The sequence below is a fragment of the Drosophila sulfurigaster genome, chromosome 3 (genome assembly GCF_023558435.1).
Source record: "Drosophila sulfurigaster albostrigata strain 15112-1811.04 chromosome 3, ASM2355843v2, whole genome shotgun sequence".
NCBI classification, from domain to species: domain Eukaryota; kingdom Metazoa; phylum Arthropoda; class Insecta; order Diptera; family Drosophilidae; genus Drosophila; species Drosophila sulfurigaster.
The window spans coordinates 51,818,508-51,843,536 of record NC_084883.1 but is presented as its reverse complement, the minus strand read 5'-3'; the positions used below and the strand labels follow the sequence as shown (position 1 = coordinate 51,843,536).

Here is a 25,029-nt window from a genome sequence, read left to right as displayed (position 1 = left end):
TGGATATAAAACAAATAATTATTAATGAGTTTATGTACGGTGTACAGTTTTAGATTCACTGAAATTAAGTGATTACTTTTTGGTGCATACTTTTAGGCTGTCATATTAATTTATAGTCTTAAAGAGCGGTATTCGCGTATGGTGAACAATGAGAATAGTTCCTCCGTCTGCATACTTTGATACACTTATAGCAATGAATGTTGTCGATATTGAATGATGAGATAAGTAATTATTATTAAAAAATTCTGAAATTTATTCAATCGACCTTTTTGCAATAAAAGAAAATAGCATTGTCACAGAAATTGCAAGGAATTATATACAATAATTGTAGACGTTAGGCATAAGTTTGAACACACTTCATATATTATTTTAAAAAACGGCACAATCTTAAGAGCACAAACGTATGTATGCGCATTACTCATACTCATTTAATCAGCGTATTGAAAAACCCGCGATATGTTCAACTAAAAGTTAAAAACGTAGCAAAAGCGTCTCAAACAAAAACAAGATAATTGTTTTGAAATAAGCATACAACAAATAAACGCCGCAAAATTCCAAGTGCAAGAGAAACGAAGAGAGCGAGAGCAAAAGCTCTTAAGCTTTTTTGCAGAGCTTTGTAACCGGTCGACGGCCATTTTAAGAGAAGCGCGTCGATTGCTGTTTGTTAGTTGCCTTTCGGTATTTGCCAAGCAAGCGACGATTGTTAAAGAGTTAAATTCTATTTGCAAATTGTAATTTGTTTTCAAAACGTCTTTCTTCGGTCGAGTTAAACTACAATCGTTGATTATGAGTGCAGGCAAACATTTGGGCAAGGGTAAGTCGCGAATATTCTGTGAGATAATAAATAAATAAATAAAAACATTGCTAGACGTGTGGTGAGAATTGTTTGTTTGTTATCGCCATGACTCGACTAGTTATGCTGAATGACGCAGCTTTATGGAGCTGAATGACTTTGCTATAGATTAATCGAATCGCACCCTCGACTATTTTTATAGGTTCAGTTCATCCCGCTCTCCCCGACGATGGCGTTCCTCGTCTCTACTCCATGCGCTTCTGTCCTTATGCTGAGCGTGCCCATCTTGCCCTGAATGCCAAGAAGGTGCCACATCACACCATCTACGTTAATCTGACTGAGAAACCCGAGTGGCTGATCGATGTGAGTCCTTTGCTCAAGGTTCCTGCCCTGCATTTGGTGGGAGAGAAGGCACAGCCTTCTCTCATCGAGTCGCTGATCATTGTCGAATATCTGGATGAGAAGTATCCAGAGAATCCTCTGCTGCCCAAGGATCCTTTGAAGCGTGCTCAGGACAAGATACTCGTCGAGCGTTTCAGTGCTATTACCGGCGCCTTCTTGAAGATCCTTATTCATGGAGATGGCGCCGATTTTTGGCCAGCCATTGACATATTCGAGGCAGAGCTAGGCAAGCGTGGCACACCTTACTTCAGTGGCGAGAAGCCCGGATTCGTGGACTACATGATTTGGCCCTGGTTCGAACGTCTGGCTATAGCAGAGTTTATCCTCAAGGAAAGCTACAACTTTGACAAGAAACGTTATGCCAAAATCAGCGCCTGGTTGGACCTGATCGTCAAGGATGAAGTTGTGCAATCTCATTATGCCACACCCGAACAGCACTTGACGTACTGGAAGAGTCGTAAGGCTGGCCAGATTAATTATGATCTGCTCGCTTGAAGTGGAATTGTATTACGTGCCGATCTAGGCATTCAATGTTTAATCTTTATATTTATGTTTTTTTGTATACAAAGTAATTAAAGGTGCAATTTACCCAAATCACTTGAATTTTTTGTGTTCGTCATTCTCTAGAATGTTTTTACTTTTTGAGCTATTAGATTTCTGGCTAGATGTGAAATATCAGATCTATAATTGTTCTATATACATATAGTAATGAAATTTAGAGTGTGGACTTCAGCATAATGACATGCTTTGGAACACATTTTATAATAGATCTTACTTCCCAAATTTATGATTACATTTAATTTTGAGTACTTTTGCTTAAATGATTCACATGATGTATTCTAGCAATTGTACAAACTAATTCAATAAATTGTGCGCATAAAAAACCGGTTTTCTATTATCTAAAAAAAAATTATAGAACTCTCTAGATAATTAGTTTCCCCTTCCAACTACAATATGTTGAATTTCGTGACAGTTGTATTAACTTGTCTAAAAGATAGAACATCTTGATCACATAGAAAAGAATTCAGCACATAATAAAAAAACAAAACTCAGAGATAATGAAAATGTTTCTATTGCAATTGCCAATATTTTTAAATTTTAAAACTAAAATATCTCTTTCCTCTCTATAATATTTGACTGAGATTCTCGAATTTTAGTTTAAAGCCATTGTTAGTAAGCTAATGAATAAAGTTTCCGGTTATGTACAAACTGTTCGGTTTTGTAACGATATGTAACATAACTAAAACAAGTAAGAAAGTTACATTCGAGTGTGCTCGACTGTGAGATACCCGCTACCCATTTTTTAATAAAGGCAAAACATTGCGAATTTTCAAAATATACCGAAAATACTAAAAAAATACTAAAAATATACCGAATGGTATGTTTGGTATATCGATATAGTACACCATTCAAAATATACCACAATGTATCAGATTGTCAGCCAAAGCAACTCCTAGTAAGTAAGCGTTTTTGCCCATACAAAAGTATTTCTTTAATAACTTCCACAATTTTTTGATCGCAACCAAATTGTCAGGAATCATAACTACTATAGTAATTATTGTATATACCAAAACTCGCAACTCTAACTTTAAAATTACGCTTGTTATTCGATTTTTTTTGATTTGCGGGGGCGGAAGTGGGCGTGGCAAAAATTTGAAACAAACTTGATCTGCGTGCAAACATAACAAATGGTGTCGAATCTCTCTTATAGTCTCTGAGATCCAGTGTTTCATACGGACAGACGGACAGACAGACAGACAGACACACAGACGGACATGGCTATATCGTCTCGGCTGTTGACGCTGATCAAGAATATATATACTTTATAGGGTCGGAGATGCCTCCTTCTACCTGTTACATACATTTCCTGCCGGCAAAAAAGCTATAATACCCTTCTACCCTATGGGTAGCGGGTATAAAAATAGATTTGTTAAATATATTTTCTATCGCAAAAAATCAGAGATCGCAAACAACGATTAACCGAATTTCTGTTTGATCTGCTCACTTAAAATATCAAGCCCGAGTGGCTGGTGGATGTGAGTCCTCTGTTGAAGGTGCCTGCTTTGCATTTGGTGGGAGAGAAGTCGAAGCCTTCGATTATCGAGTCGCTGATCATTGTCGAGTATTTGGGATGAAAAGTATCCGCAGACTCCTCTGCTCTCCAAGGATCCATTGAAGCGTGCTCAGGACGAAGTGGTGCAATCTCATTATGCCACACCCGAGGCGCATGTGAGTTATTTTAAGAAGGTCGCCGATATTCTTTGGAACAGAAAATAGACTTTCTTGAGGAAAAGTTGCATTAAATGCTGATCTCTCATATAAAATGTAATAAAGAACACCATTCAACCAGGAGTCACGATTTTTCTTTTTATTATTTATAGAAATAGGTAATGCTTTTAATATAATTAGTTTTAGCCACTATGATTTGATTGACAGTTGTTTTATTTTGCATTGTAGATATGGAACATATTAACGAACACAAGATAGAAGTGTCCTCCCTAAACAAAAGGTCCCTCAAGCACAAAATGGATTATTTAATAAGTCAGAGACTTCTCAAGAAAAACAAAGAGACCTAAAATGAATCAATAAATAAACCTTTTAAAAATAATCAATTGAAATATATAGCACTTAAGCTTTGCATGGGACATAAAACAAATTATTATTGAGATTATGTGCGGTGTACAGTTTTAGATTCACTGAAATTAAGTGATTACTTTTTGGTGCATACTTTTAGGCTGGCATTTTTAATGAATACTCAAAGAGCGGCACTTGCAGTATTCGGGCAATGATGGAGAGAGAATAGTTGCTCCGTCTACATTCTTTGATACAATTATAGTAATGAATAGTATTCATTAAATACTGTTGATATTGAATGATGAGATAAGTAATCAATTAATATAAAATTGTTTATTTGCTTAAAACTTAGTCATTTTTGCAGTAACAGAAAAATACAATTCCATAGCATTAATAAATGTGAGCGTTATAATAATTGTTTTGAAATAAGCATACAACAAATAAATGCCGTAAAATTTAGAGTGCAAGAGAAACGAAGAGAGCGAGAGCAAAAGCTCTTAAGCTTTTTTGCAGAGCTTTGTAACCGGTCGACGGCCATTTTAAGAGAAGCGCGTCGATTGCTGTTTGTTAGTTGCCTTTCGGTATTTGCCAAGCAAGCGACGATTGTTAAAGAGTTAAATTCTATTTGCAAATTGTAATTTGTTTTCAAAACGTCTTTCTTCGGCCGAGTTAAACTACAATCTTTGATCATGAGTGCAGGCAAACATTTGGGCAAGGGTAAGTCGCGAATATTCTGTGAGATAATCACGCATATGAGGCGTGCCTCATGACGAAATCATTGGCAAAACAAGTTTGTCGATATTATCCATAAAAACATTGCTAGACGTGTGGTGAGAATTGTTTGTTTGTTATCGCCATGACTCGATTATGCTGAATGACGCAGCTATATAGAACTGAATGACTTTGCTATAGATTAATCGAATCGCACCCTCGATTATTTTTTTAGGTTCAGTTCATCCCGCTCTCCCCGACGATGGCGTTCCTCGTCTCTACTCCATGCGCTTCTGTCCTTTTGCTGAGCGTGCTCATCTTGCCTTGAATGCCAAGAAGGTGCCGCATCACACCATCTACGTTAATCTGATCGAGAAACCCGAGTGGCTGGTCGATGTGAGTCCTTTGCTCAAGGTTCCTGCCCTGCATTTGGTGGGAGAGAAGGAGCAGCCTTCGCTCATCGAGTCGCTGATCATTGTCGAATATCTGGATGAGAAATATCCAGAGAATCCTCTGCTGCCCAAGGATCCTTTAAAGCGTGCTCAAGATAAGATACTCGTGGAGCGTTTCAATGCTCTTACGGGTGCCTTCATGAAGATCGCACTCCAAGGTGGAGATGGCGCTGATTTTTGGCCAGCCCTTGACATATTTGAGAACGAACTGGGCAAGCGTGGCACACCCTATTTCAGTGGAGAGAAACCCGGATTTGCGGACTACATGATCTGGCCATGGCTCGAGCGTCTGCCTGTTGCTGAGTATTTCCTCAAGGAACGCTACAACTTTGACAAGCAGCGTTATGCCAAGATCAGCGCCTGGTTGGAGCTGATCGTCAAGGATGAAGTTGTGCAATCTCATTATGCTACTCCCGAGCAGCACTTGGCCTACTGGAGGAGTCGCGAAGCTGGCAAGATCAATTATGATCTGCTCGCTTGAAGTGGAATTGTATTACGTGCCGATCTAGGCATTCAATGTTTAATCTTTATATTTATGTTTTTTGTATACAAAGTAATAAAAGGTGCAATTTACTCAAATCACTCGATTTTTTGTGCTCGTCATTCTCTAGAATATGTTTTTACTTTTTGAGTTATTGGATTTCTGGCTAGATGTGAAATATCAGATCTATAATTGTTCTCTATATGTACTTATAATAATGAAATTTAGAGTGTTGACTTCAGCAGAATGACATGCTTTAGAAAAAATGTTATAATAGATTACCTTCCAAATTCATGATTACATTTAATTTGGAGTACTTATTTGATTCATATGATGTAAACAAATCTTTTCAAGTAATTGTACAAACTAATTCAATAAATTGTGCGCATAAAAAACTGGTTTTCTATTATCTAAAAAAAAGTTATAGAACTCTCTAGATAATTAGTTTCCCCTTCCAACTACAATATGTTGAATTTCGTGACAGTTGCGTTAACTTGTCTAGATGACAGAATAACTTTATCTCATAAAAAATTAATCAACAAGCAAGCAACGAAGCAAATAAAGTTCTTCAAATTTAAAATATTTTTGACTTGTCAAACACTTGTTTCAGATTTCGATGTATAGCTTATAGCTTATTTAACTCATTATAGATGTCTCTGACGGATACAAATTTTACGGTTTTTTAAACGATTCCAGCATAACATAACTAGAGTGACAGTTAAGAGTTAACGAAGGGATGAACTATTGACAAAACCAATTATTGCTTTCGCACGATTTATGTGTTCGTAAAGTTCTAACTAGCGATAGAGAAACCGGCCCTTAGTTAGTTTAAGCTGGAGGCCATCTAGTTCTAGTTCTAAGCGCAATGTTCTCTCAGTGCGCAGGCCGCAAGCTAGCCTCAATGGTAATCGTTGACACGGCCAGCAAGTTCAGCCGCGTAATAGAATCCATCTGACGAAGGGCAATATCAGCATCAGCTTTATATAGAGGCAACAGCTGCTGATGCTGGACAACAGTTGATTCACACACATCATGAGCAGCGGCAGACACTTGGCAAAAGGTGAGCTGAAGCTTACAAGCTAAGGTAATCCCTGTATTACTAATCTCTCCTTCATTGTTACAGGTTCACCCACGCCCGATGTGCCCGAGGATGGCATCTTGCGTCTCTACTCGATGCGCTTTTGTCCGTTTGCACAGCGTGTGCATCTGGTGCTCGATGCCAAACAGATTCCATATCACAGCATTTACATAAATCTCACAGAGAAACCCGAGTGGCTGTTCGAAAAGAATCCGCAGGGCAAGGTGCCAGCTTTGGAGCTGGTGCGTGAGCCTGGACCGCCAGTGTTGACTGAATCGCTGCTCATTTGCGAGTACCTGGACGAGCAGTATCCACTGCGTCCGCTGTACCCCAGGGATCCGCTGAAGAAGGTGCAGGAGAAACTGCTCATTGAACGATTTAATGCCGTGTTGGGCGCCTTCTTCAAGGCATCGGATGGCGGTGATATTGAACCATTTTGGAATGGTTTGGATGTCTACGAGCGTGAGCTGAGCAGGCGAGACACGGCCTTCTTTGGTGGCGAACAGACGGGCATATTGGACTACATGATCTGGCCATGGTGCGAGCGCTTGGAGTTGCTCAAGCTGCAGCGTGGCGAAGACTACAATTTCGATGAGACGCGTTTTCCGCAGCTGGTGAGTTGAAGCAACAACTTTCCATTACTTGATTAGCTAATCGCCTTTGCTTGCAGTCGCTGTGGCTGGAGCGCATGAAGCGTGATGTGGCTGTGATGGCGTTCTACATGGAGGCCGAGGTGCAGGCTGAATTTCTGCGCACGCGCAGTGCCGGCAAACCCAACTACAATCTGCTGGTCAAGGATGCCTAATCCTCAGTGTTTGTATTTATTCTTGATTTATTGGAATGAATAAAGTGCATTTGTTATTGCTGCTGAAAGGCAATGTCATAGTTGGGCTTGCCCTGCAGCTTCGACTGCTGGAATTTCACATGCAGCTGCACATCCGTTGCAGTCGCTTTAACTGCTTCATCCTGCGCCAACAGTTCGCGCCATTTGAGCTGCCAAAAACAGTCGAGGAATTAGCTTTAACATAGAAACTTGCATTTCATTTGCTTACCAAGTTCTGGAAGCGCTTGGCATTCAGTTCGTAGCCCTGCTCCGTGTTGTATTTGAGGCTGGGAAAACGCTCAAACCACGGCCAGATCATGTAGTCCACAATGCCAATCTGTTCGCCACCAAAGTAGCGGGTGCCACGCTTAATCAGCTCCTGTTCGAACACATCCAGCGCCTTCTCAAAGTTCTGCAGCGCATCTGGCGGCGCATTGGGATTGCAGGTGAGCACAGGATACACGGCGCTCACAACGCCAGCGAAACGCTCAATAAGTATCTTGTCCAACGCCTTCTGCAGCGGATCCTTCGAGAAGAGCGGACGCTGCGGATACTGTTCATCCAAATAGGCGGCTATAATGAGAGATTCCACCAACGCCGGTTGTCCAGCAACATGGGTCAGCTGCAGAGCAGGTACCTTGCCCAAGGGACTGTACTCCGTGTACCACTCGGGCTTCTCGATCAGATCAATGTAGACCTTGTGATGGGGCAATTGTTTGGCTGCCAGCAGCAAAGCGACGCGATGCGAGAAGGGGCAAAAGCGCATGGAGTAGAAGCGGAGTACGTCATCCTCGGGCAACGTTGGCTTGATGGAGCCTGCAAAAGGAGATGATAGTGATGAGATGACAATGATAGAACTTGCCCCGAAATCACGCGAAGTTGCTTTAGATTTTAATTTCAGATTTATTCCAATTCATAATCTCAACTAGATTTTAGATTGTTTATACGGGCTCAAAGGCCACATCGTAGTTGGGTTTGCCCTCGTGACGTGCAAACATAAACTTGGCATGCACCCGAGGGTCCAATGCCACAGCCTTTACAGCCTCATCCTGTGCCACCAGATCGCGCCACTGCAAAAGCTTTGCATAGCGAGTCTTGTCCAACTCATATTTGTCGGCCAGCGTAATCTTCAGTGCTGGGAAACGCTCGAACCACGGCCAGAGCATGTAGTCGACAAAGCCAATCTGCTGGCCGGCAAAGTAGGGAGTGCCACGCTTCTTGATCTCCTCTTCGAACACGTCCAGCGCTGCTTCGAATTTCTGGAGCGCATCCGCTGGCGGATTGTTCGTAAATAAAACGGGGTAGACAGCGCTAACGGCTGGTGCCAATCGCTCAATGAGTATCTTATCCAGCGCCTTTTGCAGGGCATCTGTTGGGAGTAGTTTGCGCTCTGGATACGCTTCATCCAGATACTCGGCAATGACCAGCGATTCCACCAAAGCCGGTTGACCGGCAACAGCGGTCAATTGAACCGCTGGCACCTTGCCCAATGGGCTGTAATCCGTATACCATTCGGGCTTCTCGTTCAGATCAATGTAGACCTTGTGATGGGGAATCTTCTTGGCGGCCAGCACCAAGGCGGCGCGTTCCGAGTATGGACAGAAGCGCATAGAGTAAAAGCGCAAGACGCCATCATCGGGAAGTTCTGGTTTCGGCGTACCTGTCAACGAATGACGTCGTGGAATAAACCCAAAAAAACTATTTATATCTCTGCATGCTCTAACAGTGTGCGAATCTCAACGAAAAATTTGATAGCAACTTAAAAAATATGACGCCGGCGATTTTAACTAATGTTTCAAGGGCTTTGGGGTGACATTGACGCGCCTCCTTACCTTTTTTAAAGTGCTTAAGTGGAATGCTCATGATGCTAAACTTTATTGCTTTGCGTATCGGCTCCGTGTTGGTCTGTTTCACCTGATCTACTAAACACTAATAGTTTACAAACAATGCTTATATTTATCTGTTGATGAAGAGCTGCGTTGGCGTTATCGATATTTTAGTCACTTTCTCAAAGCTTTGATTTTTGGTGGCAAACATCGATGTAAAATTAATTGTACTTTAATTGTACTTTATTAAATAAATAATATTAACATTAATTCTACCTCTTTTGTTAAATAAGATAGCTTTTTGCTTTATATGCCGCCATTTTAGTGGTGTGGCCACAACTAAAATTTCTTAACGGACAGCAAAAATACTAAAATATACTTTTGTAACTGTCACTTGGGTACACTGTATATAGTATATTGATATATTGCCAAAACGCGTATAAAAGCGCGCGCGTTTAAATATCTTGTTATTTATATTCGTTTTTCAATGAATAGTATGCTAAGAATTCTAAGAATTCTTCTCCATTGGTATTTTACTTGAAACCAATGTATGTAGTATAAAAAGATTACAATTTAATTTCGTTTGCAATGATCTATTGAGCTTGTTCGTTTGTCATATTAATGCCAGTCGCGACCGTTCGATTGTGTGTTATCGATTAACGCAGAAATCGATAGAGCAGAATTTAAATTCAAACTTAAAACGTACTTTACAGTTCCAACAGACTAAAAGCCCCAACTTTAAAACTTTCCATCAAATAAAAACAGTTGCCAGCAGCTACGCTATAAACATAATTTATATTTCCATTAATTTCTTTTCGTATCTCTTTATATGACAAACTTATATATTTATTTTGAATTTTAACTAAAATTTAACTACCACAGATAGGTTGCAATTATATATAAAATGTATATATAATATATATATATATGTATATAGATACATTCATAAAAACATACATATAGTTATTTAGATTTTCGTATTGTGTGTGTGCTTTACATATTTCACACAATCTTTTTGTTTTTGTATATAGTATGTGTATATTATGTTTGAATATGTAATATTAGCTGTAAGATTACAATATTATGTAATGTTATATGTATACAGTAGATAGAGAATTTCTATATAGAAATGCGATACGTTTGTTTTTTCGACTATAACGTTGAGATTTACACAAAGAATACACGTTTACATCGCATGATTATATGTAAGTATTTTTATGTATGTAGACGACAGGCTGAGCGCTTTATAAATTTAAATGAGGTTTTCGGGCTCCGTTTAGTGAGGAGTTCAAAAATTTGCCACTTAACTAAATACATAACTCTTGCACTAGGCTAAACAACTAGACAAAATGATAACTAATTAACAATTAAGGTAAACATTTATTGGAAATCTTGTGCAATGTGTATTTCTATCTTGCATCGGAGTAGTTTGTTGTGTGTGTGTGTGTGTTTAGACTGTTGTGTCCGGTGGCGGAGCAATCGGTTGCTTCGATTCGGACACATCCAGACGTGTGGCAGGCGCATCCGTTGCGGCATCCTGCTCATCCGGCGCAATATCAATGCGATGCGCCTTGCGCCACACGACCAGATCCATGAGAAATGCAAGAAACATAATGCCAGCCGTAATGCCTATGAGAGGAGAATAATTAATAAAGTGATCCAGTGATAAGTTTGTTGATTACTTACCCAAAAAGTATCGCCTAAAGGTGTCGGCATCGTAGAGTGAACAGGCGCCATGTTCACCGCAAACCGTCTTCCAGATGAGGCAAGCCGAGTCCACGACGGCGCCATAGATGATCGGACAAGGAACATTGCCAAACAGCCCAATAGCCGACTGTATGACGCCCATGGCCATGGCTTTATCTATTGATCAGACATAAACATCGTGTTTAGAATGCTAAATTAATTGGAGTAACATAATCTTTGATCACTCACCTTTTGGATGTGTACAGCGCATGACGAGCAGCATGCTGCCCACCTCGGAGGTGGAATGCATAAATACGCAAATGGCAAAAATCAATATAAAGTAGATAAAGTTCTTGCAGTTATTATCACAGTAACCATTGACCACCTCAGCAGCTGTAAAGGAAATAAATTCATTTACCATTTGTTATATAATAACATAATCGTATAAGTTTCCCTATAATGTGTTGTTTATTTAATCAATCTATAAACCTACAAAAATTATATATAGTTTATTATATAGTTTCTGACCTAATTTTATAGAGTTTTGTAAACTCCTCATTCGTCTATAAATCTCTTAAATTCTGTTCTGTTCCTTACATTATTTTTCTGAAATTTCATCGATCTGTCCAAGTTTCTACTTCCTCTAAAAATCTACTATAATATTTTATACGTTATGTTTCTTTCCGAGATTTTCGTTAATCTGTTTATGTGGAAATATAAGCTTATGTTTTCTTGTGAAAATTTCATATTCTGTTAAAATAATTGTACTGAAACTCATCATTCATGTTGAAATATTTCTGATGAACTTATAAGATGTGGAATGTTGATATTGTTCTTTACACTTTTTTAACTAATATCTATTCCAATGAAACAAAAATATAATTAAGTAGAACTAACCAATTCGAAGTTAATAGCTTAACCCAATAATAGAATAACTTTAAAATGAAATTTGGAATGTAGTCTGCATAAACTCAAAAACATTTTCTTAAAATTATTCTTGAAATTTACTACAATGAAGCTTCCTATAGCGAAATCCTCTGTTAGACAGACTTCTTCGTCAAGTGGACACTTTTTATGCGATAATCGTCTCGGTTTCTAATATAAACTGTCTATACATATATAAATTTTGTGGAAGCTCACAACAAGAGTGCATTTGTGTCCGCCCAATAGAGATTTTACTGTATTTGCTTTAATTGAAATTAATTCGAATTCTAAGAAACCCAAGATTCAATCCAATTGTGTACAGGATGATATCTTATGGTCACTAAAATTTAGTAATTTATCCGATATTTGAATGTGCAGACAAACGAAACATTAACTTCAGAATGCTTCTTTTTCGAAAAGCAAACTCACCATCTGGAATGCAAGCACAGTCGGAGTAGAGTGTGCGATTGTCGCTGCCGCGGAGCATGGAGCTGGTGCAGCCGGCGTGGCAGGCCGAGATGTACATCTTGCCATCGCCGCAAATGGGCGCAAAGTTCTCCTTATCACAGGTACAGTTGAGTACAACACTGCAGGCGGGCTCGATCATTGTGGGACTGCAAAACAGTAAATGGAAATGGATTAATTCTCAAACAGTTTGATCTCCCCTCTCTAATGCTCACCTCTTGCTGTCGGCTGCCTTGTAGCCGGCGAAATCATTTGTGCTGCAGCCAATGAACATGAGAATGATCATGCCGGAGCAATAGACAAGTGCAGTGAATGCAATCCAGGCAGCGACTCCACGTGCCGTTGGCTTGCGCTTCAATATGAATAGACCTGAGATGACAATGCCAATGCCCATGACGAGGATGCCGCAGAAGGCGGCGATCATGTTGGCATCGTAAGTGGCCAGACGGAACTGCGTCTCCAGATACTTGGGCAGAAACGTGTAGAGTCCGGCAATGGGCAGCAGATGGAACACACACGACGCAGTCCGGAACATGAGGATATCGTTGCTCAGCTGACGACGCACCGTCTTGGGGAAGTCTAAGGGAAAGCAAAATAATTCCTTAGTTAGATACAGTTTAAAACATATATCAAGTTTTGTTCTAGATGATATTATAAAGTCTCTAACATTTGGCGATTATAAATGTGAAGTAGGAAAATAGCTTATATTGAAAATTTTAATCTTAAAGTAAGAAATGGGTTAAACAATAGTAAAGTACATAATTTGTAAATTCAAATTGAACCAACTTCTAAGAAACAATAATAAGACGATAACTAATTTGGGAAAAAATATATTACACAGACGTGTTTAAATCAAGAAACAATTCTACATAGAAACATAATAAAATCGGTAATCAAGTTGAAAATTCTTCAATAATTCTCGGTTGGCTATTTTCAATATTTAGAAATATACTTTAAAGAATTCAAAAATTGGGAAAATTAAATTCAGTAGCTTAAATCTCAAATCAAGATCATTTTCCTCTTTGTGTAGTTACTAGAGAACCTAAATTTTGAATCATGATAAAATCATTTGAAAATACTACAAAAATTCTCCATTGCCATTCTTAAGATTCTCAAATATATCCTTAATTTAAGAAGTTAAATTATCAAAATTGAACCTAGAAGGTAAAATTTGTTCTCTTTTTGTAGATATACTAAAGAATCAACCCTCAAAAGTTTTGAAAATGATTCCACTACTTAGAAAATTTGAGTACTAAGCACTTAAAATAAAATAAAGTCAAACTCAAATAAGAAATTGGGAAATGTGAACGTAGTGTAAATTAAAAACTAAAATGCAAAAAAAAAAGAATGATAATCTTAACTTCAACTCCACAAATAGAAAACTACAAATAAATGGCGAAGACCTTTGCAGACGAATAGTTAAATAGAACAAATTAGTATCTAACTTCAAGTTCTCTACAGAATTTTTCATAACTTGATTTTTCTTCTAATTTATCTTCCTTTTAAATGAAATCATAGTACACAAATTGAAATACTAATATGTAAATTGCAATACTAATACTACCTAAAATAAATTAAATTGTACGACAGTTCGTATACTTAATCAAAAAAGTGAGAAATTGTAATGAATGCATTTCAAAATAAACTTCACTTTACAATTCCTAAGAATTAAAGTAAATTAATAAGTAAAGAATAAAGAAATAATTAATAAAAAAATTAGTTTTGCTTACCCTTCAGCTTGGGCTTCTCCTCCTGCTCGGCTGCTGCAGCAGCAGCGATGGCTGACTGCGCCTGCTGCTTGCCGCGCAGCTTCTTGGGGAACGAGAACATGGCAATGGAGGCGAGGAGCATGAGGCTGCCGATGGCCACGGGACCCAGCCACCAGGCGCCAATCCAGCGCGGATCGCTGGCATCGAAGCCGGGATTCGAGAAGTTCACATACCAGCGGGTGCAGAAGCTGCCCACAATGAAGCCAGAGGCGGGGCCAAGGATGCGCATGCCAATGGTGACGGCCATGTACATGGGCGACTGTTTGCTGCCCACATTGTCATCGATGTACGGAATGCCCAGCGTGGAGACGGCTGTCTGGCCGATGCCCGAGCTGAGCAGGCTGGCAAAGAAGATGCAGAGCACAATGACCGTGATCTTGGAGTGTGAAGCCTGCTCCAGCTGACGCTCCTCGTTGCACTCGCTGCCCGCAAGTGTGCCATTGCCACCCAGGACACAGAGATTCGGATCAGTGGCGTTGTTCCACGTGGACAACGATGACTGCAAAGACGCCTTCGGCTGCAGGAAAACGCTCGACTGCATCAACTGCTCGCCAAAGATGAAGTGCGGCAAGGCGCACGAGAAGGCGGCAATGGCAAAGAGCACCATGCCACAGGCAATCCAACGTGGTCGATGGCCACGTCCAGCGAAATACGTGAGCAACATCGCAGTGCTGATCTGTCCCATTTCGCTGGCACTGAGGAGAATTCCCGTTGTCTTCGACTTGATCTGGAACAACTTCTCGATGGTCGTGATGACCGAGACAAAGTACGTCTGATACATGCCCTGAAGAATGTACGCCAGCAGGAACACCACCATGAACACGTGCGTCGAGGCAAAGCGTCGAGCCCAACGTGGCCGACAGCCAAAGAGTCCGCAATTCGCAGAGTCATCTCCCACTCCATTGAGATCCGAGTCGAAGTCGGATTCCTCGGATTCACTGCCTCGCGGTGGCAACTTGTAGCCACCGGTAAGTGGCGCCTGTTCGTGTGCATACTTCTCACGCAGACTGTGCCCATTGTGACCACTGTGAGTGTGCCCGTTGCCATTGTTGTTGCTACTGAGCAATCCATTCTTCAGATTGTTTATATCCTCCGATGCCTTCCACTCGTTGTTGTTGCTCGGCGCACTCTCATACAGAACTGTGGTTGGCACCGTGCTGCTGGTGACCACATCGCCATTGTGCTGTGCCAGCAGTGGCGTAAATGCCTGTGTCGAGTCACGTCTGCCATTCTGATGATAACCATGTCCATTGCCATTTCCATTTCCATTTCCATTGCTATTTCCATTCTGGTTTCCATTGCTGTGTTGTTGCTGTTGTTGTGTTGCATGGGCGTGGCCATTGCTTGGCTTCTGTTGGCCATTTGTTTCGCTTGCTGGCGCTGCAGGCGCCTCAACATCGCTTATGCTTTTCATTATGACTTCACGTTACACCTTGCGTATACGTAATGTGTGTTTTCTTGCTTGTTGTAGCTAGTTTGTTACTTCAGCTATTAGTTGAGAGCTGATTGTTGATGTTCAACTGTTTTTTTCTTCTTAATAAATGCTGCTGCTTAAGTTGTCTTGGAAATTTGTTGTTCCATTTTACTTTGGGGGCAGCTGCTACATTGGAAATGCGTTTTCAGACTTCGCTTTCAATGTGAGTGAAGTTTGTCTTCTTTGAGTGTTGCTTGTAGATGATTCTTATTTTGTGCTTGGCCAGCAACGAGGTAGTTTCGGTTGTTCTTCTTGTTGTGGTTGTCAGTTACTTTTATTTGTTGCAATATGGCAGTGTTAACTAGAAAAGAAGAGCAGAAAGACAGAAGGGAAGATTAGTAAATGTAACTAAAGTTAAAGCATATTAATGAATGTAGTTTTTAGGGTGTTTAACTATAAAGTTGGTAATAAATTTTGGCATAGTAACAAATGTTTTTTTAGCTAAATTCTTTTAAGAATTTTATTTGATTTTTCACATCACTTTTTAAAATGTAAATCAAGTATTTAAATATTTTGTATGCATCAAAATAATAAGAGTAAAGTGCAATATTAATATTTGTGCTAATAACGAATTTTGCATTTTAGTTTTGTTTGCATTATGTTTAAATTAATACATTTTAGAATGAAAATTTAAAAATTATTCAAGTTATATTTATATTGTATATATATCTGTATAAAATGATCAATGATAACGAAAAATTTATATATTTGTTTTAATAATTTGTTGTTTTATAGTTTTATTCACACTATTTTTAAATGGAGACATAATAAATCAATGTATATTTCTTTTTTATTATCTGCTGTAAATTTGTATTTAGCTTAAAGCGTAGTTTTAAATGCCAAGTGAAACAGTGAAACTTTTAGACATTTCATCTGATTTATAAGTTGTTGTATATTTTATTAAACTAGAAGTTGAATCTGCACACACAAATAACTGTACCCTAACATCACATTCTTTTACAATCTATATCTTTATAACTCTCCCAAAGAATTTAAAGTTTGCATAACACTTGCGCCTTTTGGATAGGCAACAAAATATTTCAGTTAACTCGAAAAAATGATGCATTCAAATTTAGCGAAATTGCGTATTACAAATTTTGTAGATTTGCACTTTAATTTTAAAGTAATTTCGTATTTACATATTTGCTTATAACTTTCAAATATTAATCACTTGCAAATAATTTCGGATAGTTGCCAACTCACAATTAGGCGGTCATAAAACACTGATTAACAACGAACAACGAATCAAAATCGAGTTGCGCGCGCAGAGTCGACGAGCAGGAAAAGCAAACTGAGCACTCGAATTCAAAACGCAGACTGCAAAAAGCGCAACACAAAAACTGTAGCACACACAAAAAAAAAAAAACGTCAATTAAAACAGCGCACAAAGTAAATGCTGAGAGGCAGTAATAACAGCAACAACAACAGCAATAACAACAACAAATACAACAGCAGCAACAGAAGCGGCGTCGACAGCAGAGACTGCGCTTATCAGCACACACAAATACATACATACATACACATGCACATATATGCACATGCTGAGCGCCAGCAGAACGCAGTCTAGCGATACAGTTACTTATACTTGTGTACTTATACGCACACTTATACACAACTCTCATACGTTGATACAAGTAAACAACATTCAAAATTATATGCGAGTGTGGAGTAGAAGAAATCGTTGCAGGCATTTCTTTTCTTTTTTTTTTGGCAATTGATAAGTGCTTTCAAGGTTAATTGATTAGAAATTCTTGCTCAACCATGTTGAATGCGTTCTATAAATATTTTCGTTTTCGTTAAATGTGTGGTCTAAGGATTATCTGTGCAAAAAAAACTATCATGATCGTATTTATATTTAGTGTTATACTATAGCATACAACAATGTGTTGTCAAGCCATAGAAATTAGGGGAAGTAAATTTAAATAAACAATAATGATTAAATTTAGTTAAACATTAATAGGAATACTAAAGAATAAACATAAGGTAAATTTAAATAAATACGAATATTAAAGATTAAACTTAGTAACATAACAAACTTAGTAATTTAATCACCAATAAGAATATTCAAGATTAAACTTAGTAACATATTTAATCATCAATAAGAATATTAAAGATTACATTTAGTGACATATTTAATCATTAATGTTATTTTATATTGAATTTTACCTTACTTAATTTTAGCTTCTAAGGAAATTCATTCTGCTTTAAAAATAATAAAAATCACTAAAATAATGTAAAAGTACAGAACGTTTCTTAGTTGCTTTGGCTGACAATCTGGTATATTTTACACTATATGGTATATTCATGGTATATTTTATTACTATCAATATACCAAATACTGAATGCTAGTATATTTTTAACTTTTGTGTTTTCGAATTATTAGGTATATTTTAAAATTAATACCGCACTATTTTGCTCTCATTAAAAATGGGTAGCGAATATTTGACATTCGAGCACACTCGACTGCAGCTTTCATACTTTTTTTTAAACAACCGCTACACTATCTTGCACAATCTGAAGAATTGCAAATGAGTAGCTTTATTTTAATGATAATTTCATTATAATTAGTATTATATGCAGGCAATGCTCATTGGGTTAAAAACAAATATTAAAACAGTTTTGTCGAAATTCCGCTGCTGACTAAATTTCAATGTCAGCCGATATAATATAATATTCGCATGTTTATACTCATTATACGCAGACTATATACATAAATGTGTATGTACAGGTATATGGATATTTTTTACTCGACTTTTTATTGCGCCACTTGCGGCATAGAAGATACATATTCATACTCAACAAAATACACTTACTTGCTATACTCTATGCAGATGTTTGCATACATATTCTCCACTTATATAAAGCTATGACACAATAAAAATTTCGCTTTTTAACTGTTCTCTCTCTTTCTCTTATTTACTGTCTCTATCTGTTGCTCTCTCTCTCTCTCTCGCAGTTGCAAACGCAGTCGCTGCAGTCGCAAAATCTTATCAGCTGCGGCGCAACCTCGCTGATAATGAAAGTGAAATTACTTCTTTGCTGTGCGAAAGAGATGGCACTACACAATCATAAATATACTTGTTGGATCAACTGAGAGAAAAATGCACATTATATTCGTTTTTTATCGTATTTGTGTTAAATGAATGATTGCGTACGTTTCCATTTAGCTGAATCATGTTGGCAGATCATTGCTTAAATTTAGACTATTTCGCAAATATTTATTTATTTCTATTCTGCAGGGTATACATAAAGTCTATCATATCAATACGTCCCATTTGTTGTGCTCTTAAATTTATTGCGTCTGTTTTTGCCAATTTATATTGACTTGAACAAAAATTGCAAAAATTGCGAAATTTGCAAAATTTCTAATTTGACGTGCGCGTGATTATTTCTAAATTCTATTTTTCCATCTCATTAAAAATTAATCAACGTCAATTCAGATTACTAAGTTGCAAAATTGTATAAATTGTATAAATTTAAATAGAATTGACTTGAAAGGAATTCCCGGGAAATTGATATAGTTACAATATTCTGGAATGTCTGAAACTATATTATTTTGCCTAATTAAAAACATAGATTAATAATATTCAATATTGTATAAAAGTTTAATATATATGTTTAACCAGCTTTCACGTTAATCTTTGCCAGAATTTTTTATTAAAATTGCAAGAGTTATGAATTGAATTGAATTGAACATCAGCGTGATTATGTCAAAGGAAATTTCTACTATATATTTGAAAATTAATCAGATTTAACTAGGTTTAATAACTTTGTAATACAATATTTAATGTACATGCTCAATAAAGTAACAAATGAATGTCAAATAAAAAATGTTTTGAAAATAATAAATTAAATGCAGCAGAGCTTTAAGCTGTTTGTAAAGCTTTAAGCTGCTGAGTTATGAAGAACATTAAGAGGGAAACTTTAATCAAATAAAGAAAATAACAAACATGTTGATAATAATGTTGTGAATTCAGCAGCGCTTTAAGCTGTTTTTAAAGCTTTAAGCTGCTGATTTATATGAAAGATAACAAACGAAACTTTAATTAAATTGAGTATGTTAAATACTTAATAGTTTGCTATAGGCACAAAAAAGAATGCAACATTATCTAGAGATAAATATTGCTTGCTTCAAGTTTACAAATAAATAAAAAAGAAGCTTTAAGCTGCTTAAATATTTTAAAAATTGTTTAATGACGTCTAGGATGTCTATATATATTTCGAATATTTAAAACATGTTTGCAACCATTGACGTAATACTAGAAAATATTAAAGCATCGTGTTGATTTGACAATTTTCAAAACGAATCTTTAAGCTGATTAGCTGAGCAGCAAGCTGCTTGCTGCAGATAACTGTATAAAGTTTGTTGATTGCAAAAAACATGTCCAAGGCGAAGAGTCGAAGAGAGATGGAGAGGTGAGGAGGCGACAGGCAGATGCGGCAAATGCTTATGCAAAGTAGATTTGAGTTCGGCTCAAATGCTTCTTTGGGCCTGATGCACTTGGCCAAAAGGGCTGACTGGTTAGTTGCCAGTGCAGCAGCAGTTACCAGTTCTAAAGAGAGTGCTGCGAGAATGCTGTGCTAAGTACCTGACCACTGAGGACAGGTAAAGCACATTGAACCCACCAACCCTGGTCAGTGAACGAAGTCTCTGTTGAGAAGATGTGATGATGATGTGAAAACAATTTTCCATTACTACTAGATATACTAGATATATTGGTTTTAATTTGGTTTAATAGATTGTTAATTGTTGGTCAATTTGTTGCTTACATAAGATGTCCAAGTGTCAGATTGTTGAAAGCAGTTGCCTGATTTATCAGTGTCAATCTTAATAAATGCAATTAAAGACGCTTACGAAACCACGAAGAAGAAGGTTTCCATTTCAATTGGCGCTTCGATAGCTTTTATTTTTGTTTTCGTTTTTCGTTTGTGGTCATAAATATTGTGAAAAAGTTAAGAGTTATCAGCGCCTAGAATCGAATTGATGCAGGAGCAACATGCGGGCGACTCACAGATACAAAGAAAGACAGAGAGAGAGAGAGAAAGAGAGAGAGAGAGATGGAGAGTGTGTCGCTCTCAGTGCGTGTCGTTTTTCCGGTTTTTCGGCCAGTTGTTGCCACATCTTCCGTCTTCCGTCTTGGCCAACGTTGGCGACGTAACTGCTGCTGCTGCTGCTGCTGTTGGCTGACTAAGTTATTACGCGATCTTGTTTGGCTCACATGTATGTGTGTGTGTGTGTGTTAGTGTGTGTGTGAATGTGCATTTGAATTGCGCAAGCGCAACTATTGCAAATTGCATACCAAACAGCTCAGTTGTTGCTGCTGCTGCTGCTGCATGCCAACATGCAACAAACCAGACACACAGGCAACGAGGCCCAGCAACATCAACATCAACATCACAACATGGCCAACTGTTGACTAGACGCTGACAGCAGCAACAACAACAACAGAAACAACAACAGCAGCAACAAGTGCAAAAGCCGCAGAAGAAAACCCGCAACAACAACAACAATAAAAAAATGGTTAGAAGGCAGCATTGAAAGTAAATTGCAGGCTAGTAAAAGAAAGATCATCATCATCGTCATCATCATAATGGATGAGCTAGTTGAAGCCAAACGAATGACCATTATCGTCTTTCTTATCTTCATAATGAGCAACAGCAAACACGAACAACAAAAGCTGCTTGGCCACATTTCACTTTTAGCATAGAAATAATTTAGAACTTGTCTGCAACGAGTGTTGTTGGCCAACAGTCTGCGTTTGTCAACTTATAACAAGATACTTTGACAATTTAACTACTGACGAGCTCTAAGGAAATTTCCAACAGTTCGAATTAAACACCAATTGAGTTAAAGTGTGGAAAATAACACATTAAAAAAAGATTAATCGGAATTTTATAAACGGAAACAACAATTTTGCAGTGAACTTTAATTAGAGACTTAGCGGAAATACCTAAAATGTAGTCTCTTATAAGATAACAAGATTTCTTAACTTCAAAGGCAGATTTTAAAGTTTTACTTATAAAAGTTTTCACGATTGAAATTTTGTTTTACGAATTGTTGTTTAGGATTGAAAAAGACGAATTCGATATTATTATTTTCATTTTGGAAAAGACATATTTTCCTGTCCGTGAATTCAACTATTGGGAGACTTTTATGATTTATATTCTCATTTCTAGAATATATAGTATATTGATTTTGTATATTTTAAGAATAATACCACACTGTTTTACTATTATTCAAAATGGCTAGCGAGTATCTTAAAGTCAAGCACACTTGCTTTCTTACAGTTTTGTTATAAGGAAATAAAATTTGGTTGAAAACTCCTTTCTAGAACTTTTTAGGATTGAAGTTTTATTTCAATAACTTCTTTTTAAGATTTACTGTAGATTGAGAATTGTGTTTTAAATCTTTTCAATTTCCAATTCTAATTTCATGAACTTTTTTGAATATCTTAAAGTTTATACACTAAAATGTTTTTTTTTACTAATATTTACACTTTGTGTATAATTTCAGCTGGTGAACGACTTAAATTATACATATGTTTAGTTTTTAGGTTTAAAATTTCTATTCTCATTTGTAGACTTTTCTTTCTGTGCAGATTTCCAACTGTTATTAGACTCTATCCCAGTTTCTAGTTTTCTTTATTTTGATTAATACTTAACTATAGTTAAATTTGAATTTTTAGTTCGGTTAATTTGAACGTTTTTTTTTTTGTAGCTGGCTATATTTAAAACTTAAACCAAACTCATGATTTATCTTGACTTTCACCGTTTATTTTTAGATCTTGACTCAGCTCCACATTAGATATTTGCTAATTTGAATTATTGGGAATTACATTAATTTGTTATGTTTAGATGTTGTATCAATTTCAGGTCTATTTTGTTAAGCTTTACATTTTTTATAAGCAATACCATTACACACATTTTTTATATTAACTCGAACACAATTTGAATATTTCGCAATGCACTTTATTATTTGTTGAACTGCTCTGATATTATTGAGCCGTAGACCTGAATACTGACTATACTATATAGTATTTCCTGTTATGCCCAAGCTGCATATATTGAATCACCCGACAGTCGAATGATAAACAAAGCTAAAAAAAAAAAAAAACTGTTGGCTAGTCATCGAGACTTGGATTTTGCTTCTAAGCGCGTCACATTCGCATCGAAATCAGCAGTTTTTTTTTTTGTATTTTATTTTATTTCGCTGTTGTAGTTGTTGTTGTTGTTCCATTCCCCCACCTCGTTTTTCGTGCCTGGTCGCCTTGACTTTGACCTTCACACTGAAAACCGAAATTAAAACCAAGCCAAACACACCACAAAAAATAAACTGATCGTTGTTTGTGTGCGTTGCTTTTTTTTTCTTTCATTTTTTTATAAACAAAATTTTTAGACAGACGCAGAGAATAGCAGCAGCAGCAACAGAAAAAAAAAGTTGATCAAATTTGTTTACCACATTTACATATAAATAAAATGTATATTTATATGTAGATAACATTTATTTTTTTTTTCGTCGCTGTATTAATATGTATATCAACCTAATTGAAGCCCCGTTTTAAAGCTGAAAGTGTCAAAATTATCTGAGCTCGGTTTGGGTTATTTTTTTCACTTATTATTATTTCTTTCGAGTGTGATTCATTACAAGATTTCTGTTTTTGTTGTTTACTTTTAATGGCATTAATTTCACGTATTGTTTTCGAGTGTAATTCCCTATTAAGGTGAACGATAAAACATTTTACATGTACCGAAAAATCCGAATATTGCGGATTATAAAAAATGAAATTCGAACAGTTTGAGAAATGTACGAAGGCGATTAAGATGAGGATTACCAGACTTATATGTACATTTGGTTTTTAAAGTGGAACACGCATGTTTATATGGACTGTGCATTGTATTTACATATGTATACATGATTCATGGCACCATGACAAAAGGTGCGGCAACAAGAATTCAACAAAAAGACGCAACAAACAAAAACATGCAGGAAAATAATTATGAACGTCGAGTATTAAATACACTAAAAAATAATTAGAAATGGTAGGAAAGCTACAATTGAGTGTGCTCGAGTATGAGATACCCGCTACTCATTTTCAACAAAAGCAAAATAGTGCGTTAATAGTATTAAAATGTACTGAAAATACTAAAATATACCAAAGCGTTTGCTTGATATATAGATATATTGTTATGCGAAAATATACCTTGAAATACAAAATACACTAGATTGTTAAAATATATACCTAATCAACACCAAAAATATTAATACCAAAAAATACTAAAATATACCAAAGTATCTGTTTGGTATATCGATATACTATTACGTTCAAAATATACTGTAGAATACAAAATATATCAGATTGTTAAATTATATACCTAATCAATACCAAAAATACTAATACCAAAAATAAAATATACTAAATTATTTGTTTGGTATATCAGTATACTAATACGTTGAAAATATACCATAGAATACAATATATACCAGACTTTTAGCCGATCTCAAACTAAATCTAAAGCTGATCATGAATTTATATTATATAATAATTTATGTGCTGGGAGATTCCTCCTTATTAATGTTACCTACCTTTCCTCTAGGCACAAAGTTATAAAACCCTTCCACCCTATGGGTAACTGGCATAGTGATAGTCACACTTAAATAGAAATTGTTATGACCATCAACTTTAAAGTGTTGCTAACAATATCTTAATTTTTATATACTTTTTGTGAGAGTAAAAAACAACGCTGGCAACTGATATCCATAAGATACAGACAATGTTGAGCCGTTTTTGCACATGGCTTTACTGTATATATTTTATTTATTTTGTTCGCCGCAGTTGCTTTTCTTTATGCGCACTTTCAACAACAACAAAACAGAGAGCAAGACAGAGATAGAGGCAGAGAGAAAGAGAGAGAGAGGAGGTGGTGAAAAAAAAAACAAACTTCCTTTTTGACGGCGCTTGTTAAAAATGCCAAAAAGGTAAGAAATGAAGCAAAAGAACAGCAGCCGACGCAAACGAATCGAAAGCCAAGTAAAATACAAACAAAAAATATATATAAATATATTTATATGTTTGTATGTGTATAAGAAAAAAATTAACAACCTCAAAAATGGCAGCGAAGTGTGCATAAATTTTTGAAATGCCCGCAACAAGCAAAGCGACAGCCGAAAAAAAAAACAAAATAATGAAAAAATACAAAAAAGACGCGAAGCGAAAAAAAAAGAACGAGGCGAACCTAATGAAATGCAATCAAAAATGCATTTTAAGAGGACTGCATTAAGTCGGGAGCCGGCAAACGCGGCTGTTGGTTGTTGGCCGTTGGTTGCTGGCTGTTGGCTACTTGTACCTGATACCTGCTGCTGGCAAATACCAGAGAACGAAGAAGCAACGTTCCAATTCGGTTGCCAGTATCTGGTCAGCAGATCAGAACATGGCGCTGACGTGCGCTGCTGGCTCAGTCCACGAAAAAAGAAGATGTTCAAATTTATTTAAGCATATTGCCGGTACAAAAAACAGAAAAAAAACGAAAACAAAATAAAGTAAAAACCCTAAAAAATAAGTAAAGAAAATAC

The 25,029-nt window shown here is 36.9% G+C and overlaps 5 protein-coding genes across 7 annotated transcripts in view; 3 read left to right on the top strand and 2 right to left on the bottom strand.

Moving 5' to 3' along the window:
- The first annotated feature begins 649 nt into the window (after window positions 1–649).
- On the top strand, window positions 650–1,798 carry LOC133843743 (pyrimidodiazepine synthase-like). The gene is made up of 2 exons (XM_062277410.1): window positions 650–814; window positions 996–1,798. Exons 1-2 carry the CDS (start codon window positions 787–789, stop codon window positions 1,688–1,690), a joined length of 723 nt encoding a protein of 240 aa, XP_062133394.1. The 5' UTR covers window positions 650–786; the 3' UTR covers window positions 1,691–1,798.
- A 2,529-nt stretch (window positions 1,799–4,327) lies between these two features.
- LOC133844101 (pyrimidodiazepine synthase-like) lies at window positions 4,328–5,519 on the top strand. Its single transcript, XM_062277935.1, has 2 exons — window positions 4,328–4,486; window positions 4,716–5,519. Exons 1-2 carry the CDS (start codon window positions 4,459–4,461, stop codon window positions 5,411–5,413), a joined length of 726 nt encoding a protein of 241 aa, XP_062133919.1. The 5' UTR covers window positions 4,328–4,458; the 3' UTR covers window positions 5,414–5,519.
- A 474-nt stretch (window positions 5,520–5,993) lies between these two features.
- Window positions 5,994–7,479, top strand: LOC133844100 (pyrimidodiazepine synthase). The gene is made up of 3 exons (XM_062277933.1): window positions 5,994–6,473; window positions 6,537–7,105; window positions 7,162–7,479. Exons 1-3 carry the CDS (start codon window positions 6,446–6,448, stop codon window positions 7,294–7,296), a joined length of 732 nt encoding a protein of 243 aa, XP_062133917.1. The 5' UTR covers window positions 5,994–6,445; the 3' UTR covers window positions 7,297–7,479.
- On the bottom strand, window positions 7,304–9,389 carry LOC133844099 (pyrimidodiazepine synthase). Of its 2 annotated transcripts, XM_062277931.1 has the most exons (3): window positions 9,147–9,389; window positions 7,544–8,130; window positions 7,304–7,484 (listed from the first exon to the last, which is right to left on the bottom strand). In XM_062277931.1, exons 1-3 carry the CDS (start codon window positions 9,175–9,177, stop codon window positions 7,350–7,352), a joined length of 753 nt encoding a protein of 250 aa, XP_062133915.1. In that variant the 5' UTR covers window positions 9,178–9,389; the 3' UTR covers window positions 7,304–7,349. The 2 variants fall into 2 exon arrangements, with proteins under 2 accessions (XP_062133915.1, XP_062133916.1); XM_062277932.1 differs by lacking the exons at window positions 7,304–7,484; window positions 7,544–8,130 and adding an exon at window positions 8,193–8,974 and having other exon boundaries at window positions 9,147–9,352.
- A 611-nt stretch (window positions 9,390–10,000) lies between these two features.
- Window positions 10,001–25,029, bottom strand: part of LOC133844097 (solute carrier organic anion transporter family member 74D) — a 38,416-nt gene continuing 23,387 nt past the window's right edge. Inside the window, exons 1-7 of one of the 2 annotated variants that reach the window (XM_062277930.1) lie at window positions 16,662–16,772; window positions 13,946–15,759; window positions 12,431–12,794; window positions 12,180–12,364; window positions 11,076–11,219; window positions 10,827–11,003; window positions 10,001–10,769 (exon numbers count right to left, since the gene is read on the bottom strand). In XM_062277930.1, coding sequence (XP_062133914.1) covers window positions 10,591–10,769; window positions 10,827–11,003; window positions 11,076–11,219; window positions 12,180–12,364; window positions 12,431–12,794; window positions 13,946–15,398 — 2,502 coding nt within the window. In that variant the 5' untranslated portion in view covers window positions 15,399–15,759; window positions 16,662–16,772 and the 3' untranslated portion in view covers window positions 10,001–10,590. Of the gene's footprint in view, window positions 10,770–10,826; window positions 11,004–11,075; window positions 11,220–12,179; window positions 12,365–12,430; window positions 12,795–13,945; window positions 15,760–16,661; window positions 16,773–25,029 lie in introns of those variants that run through there. The other variant, XM_062277929.1, reaches the window with a different exon arrangement.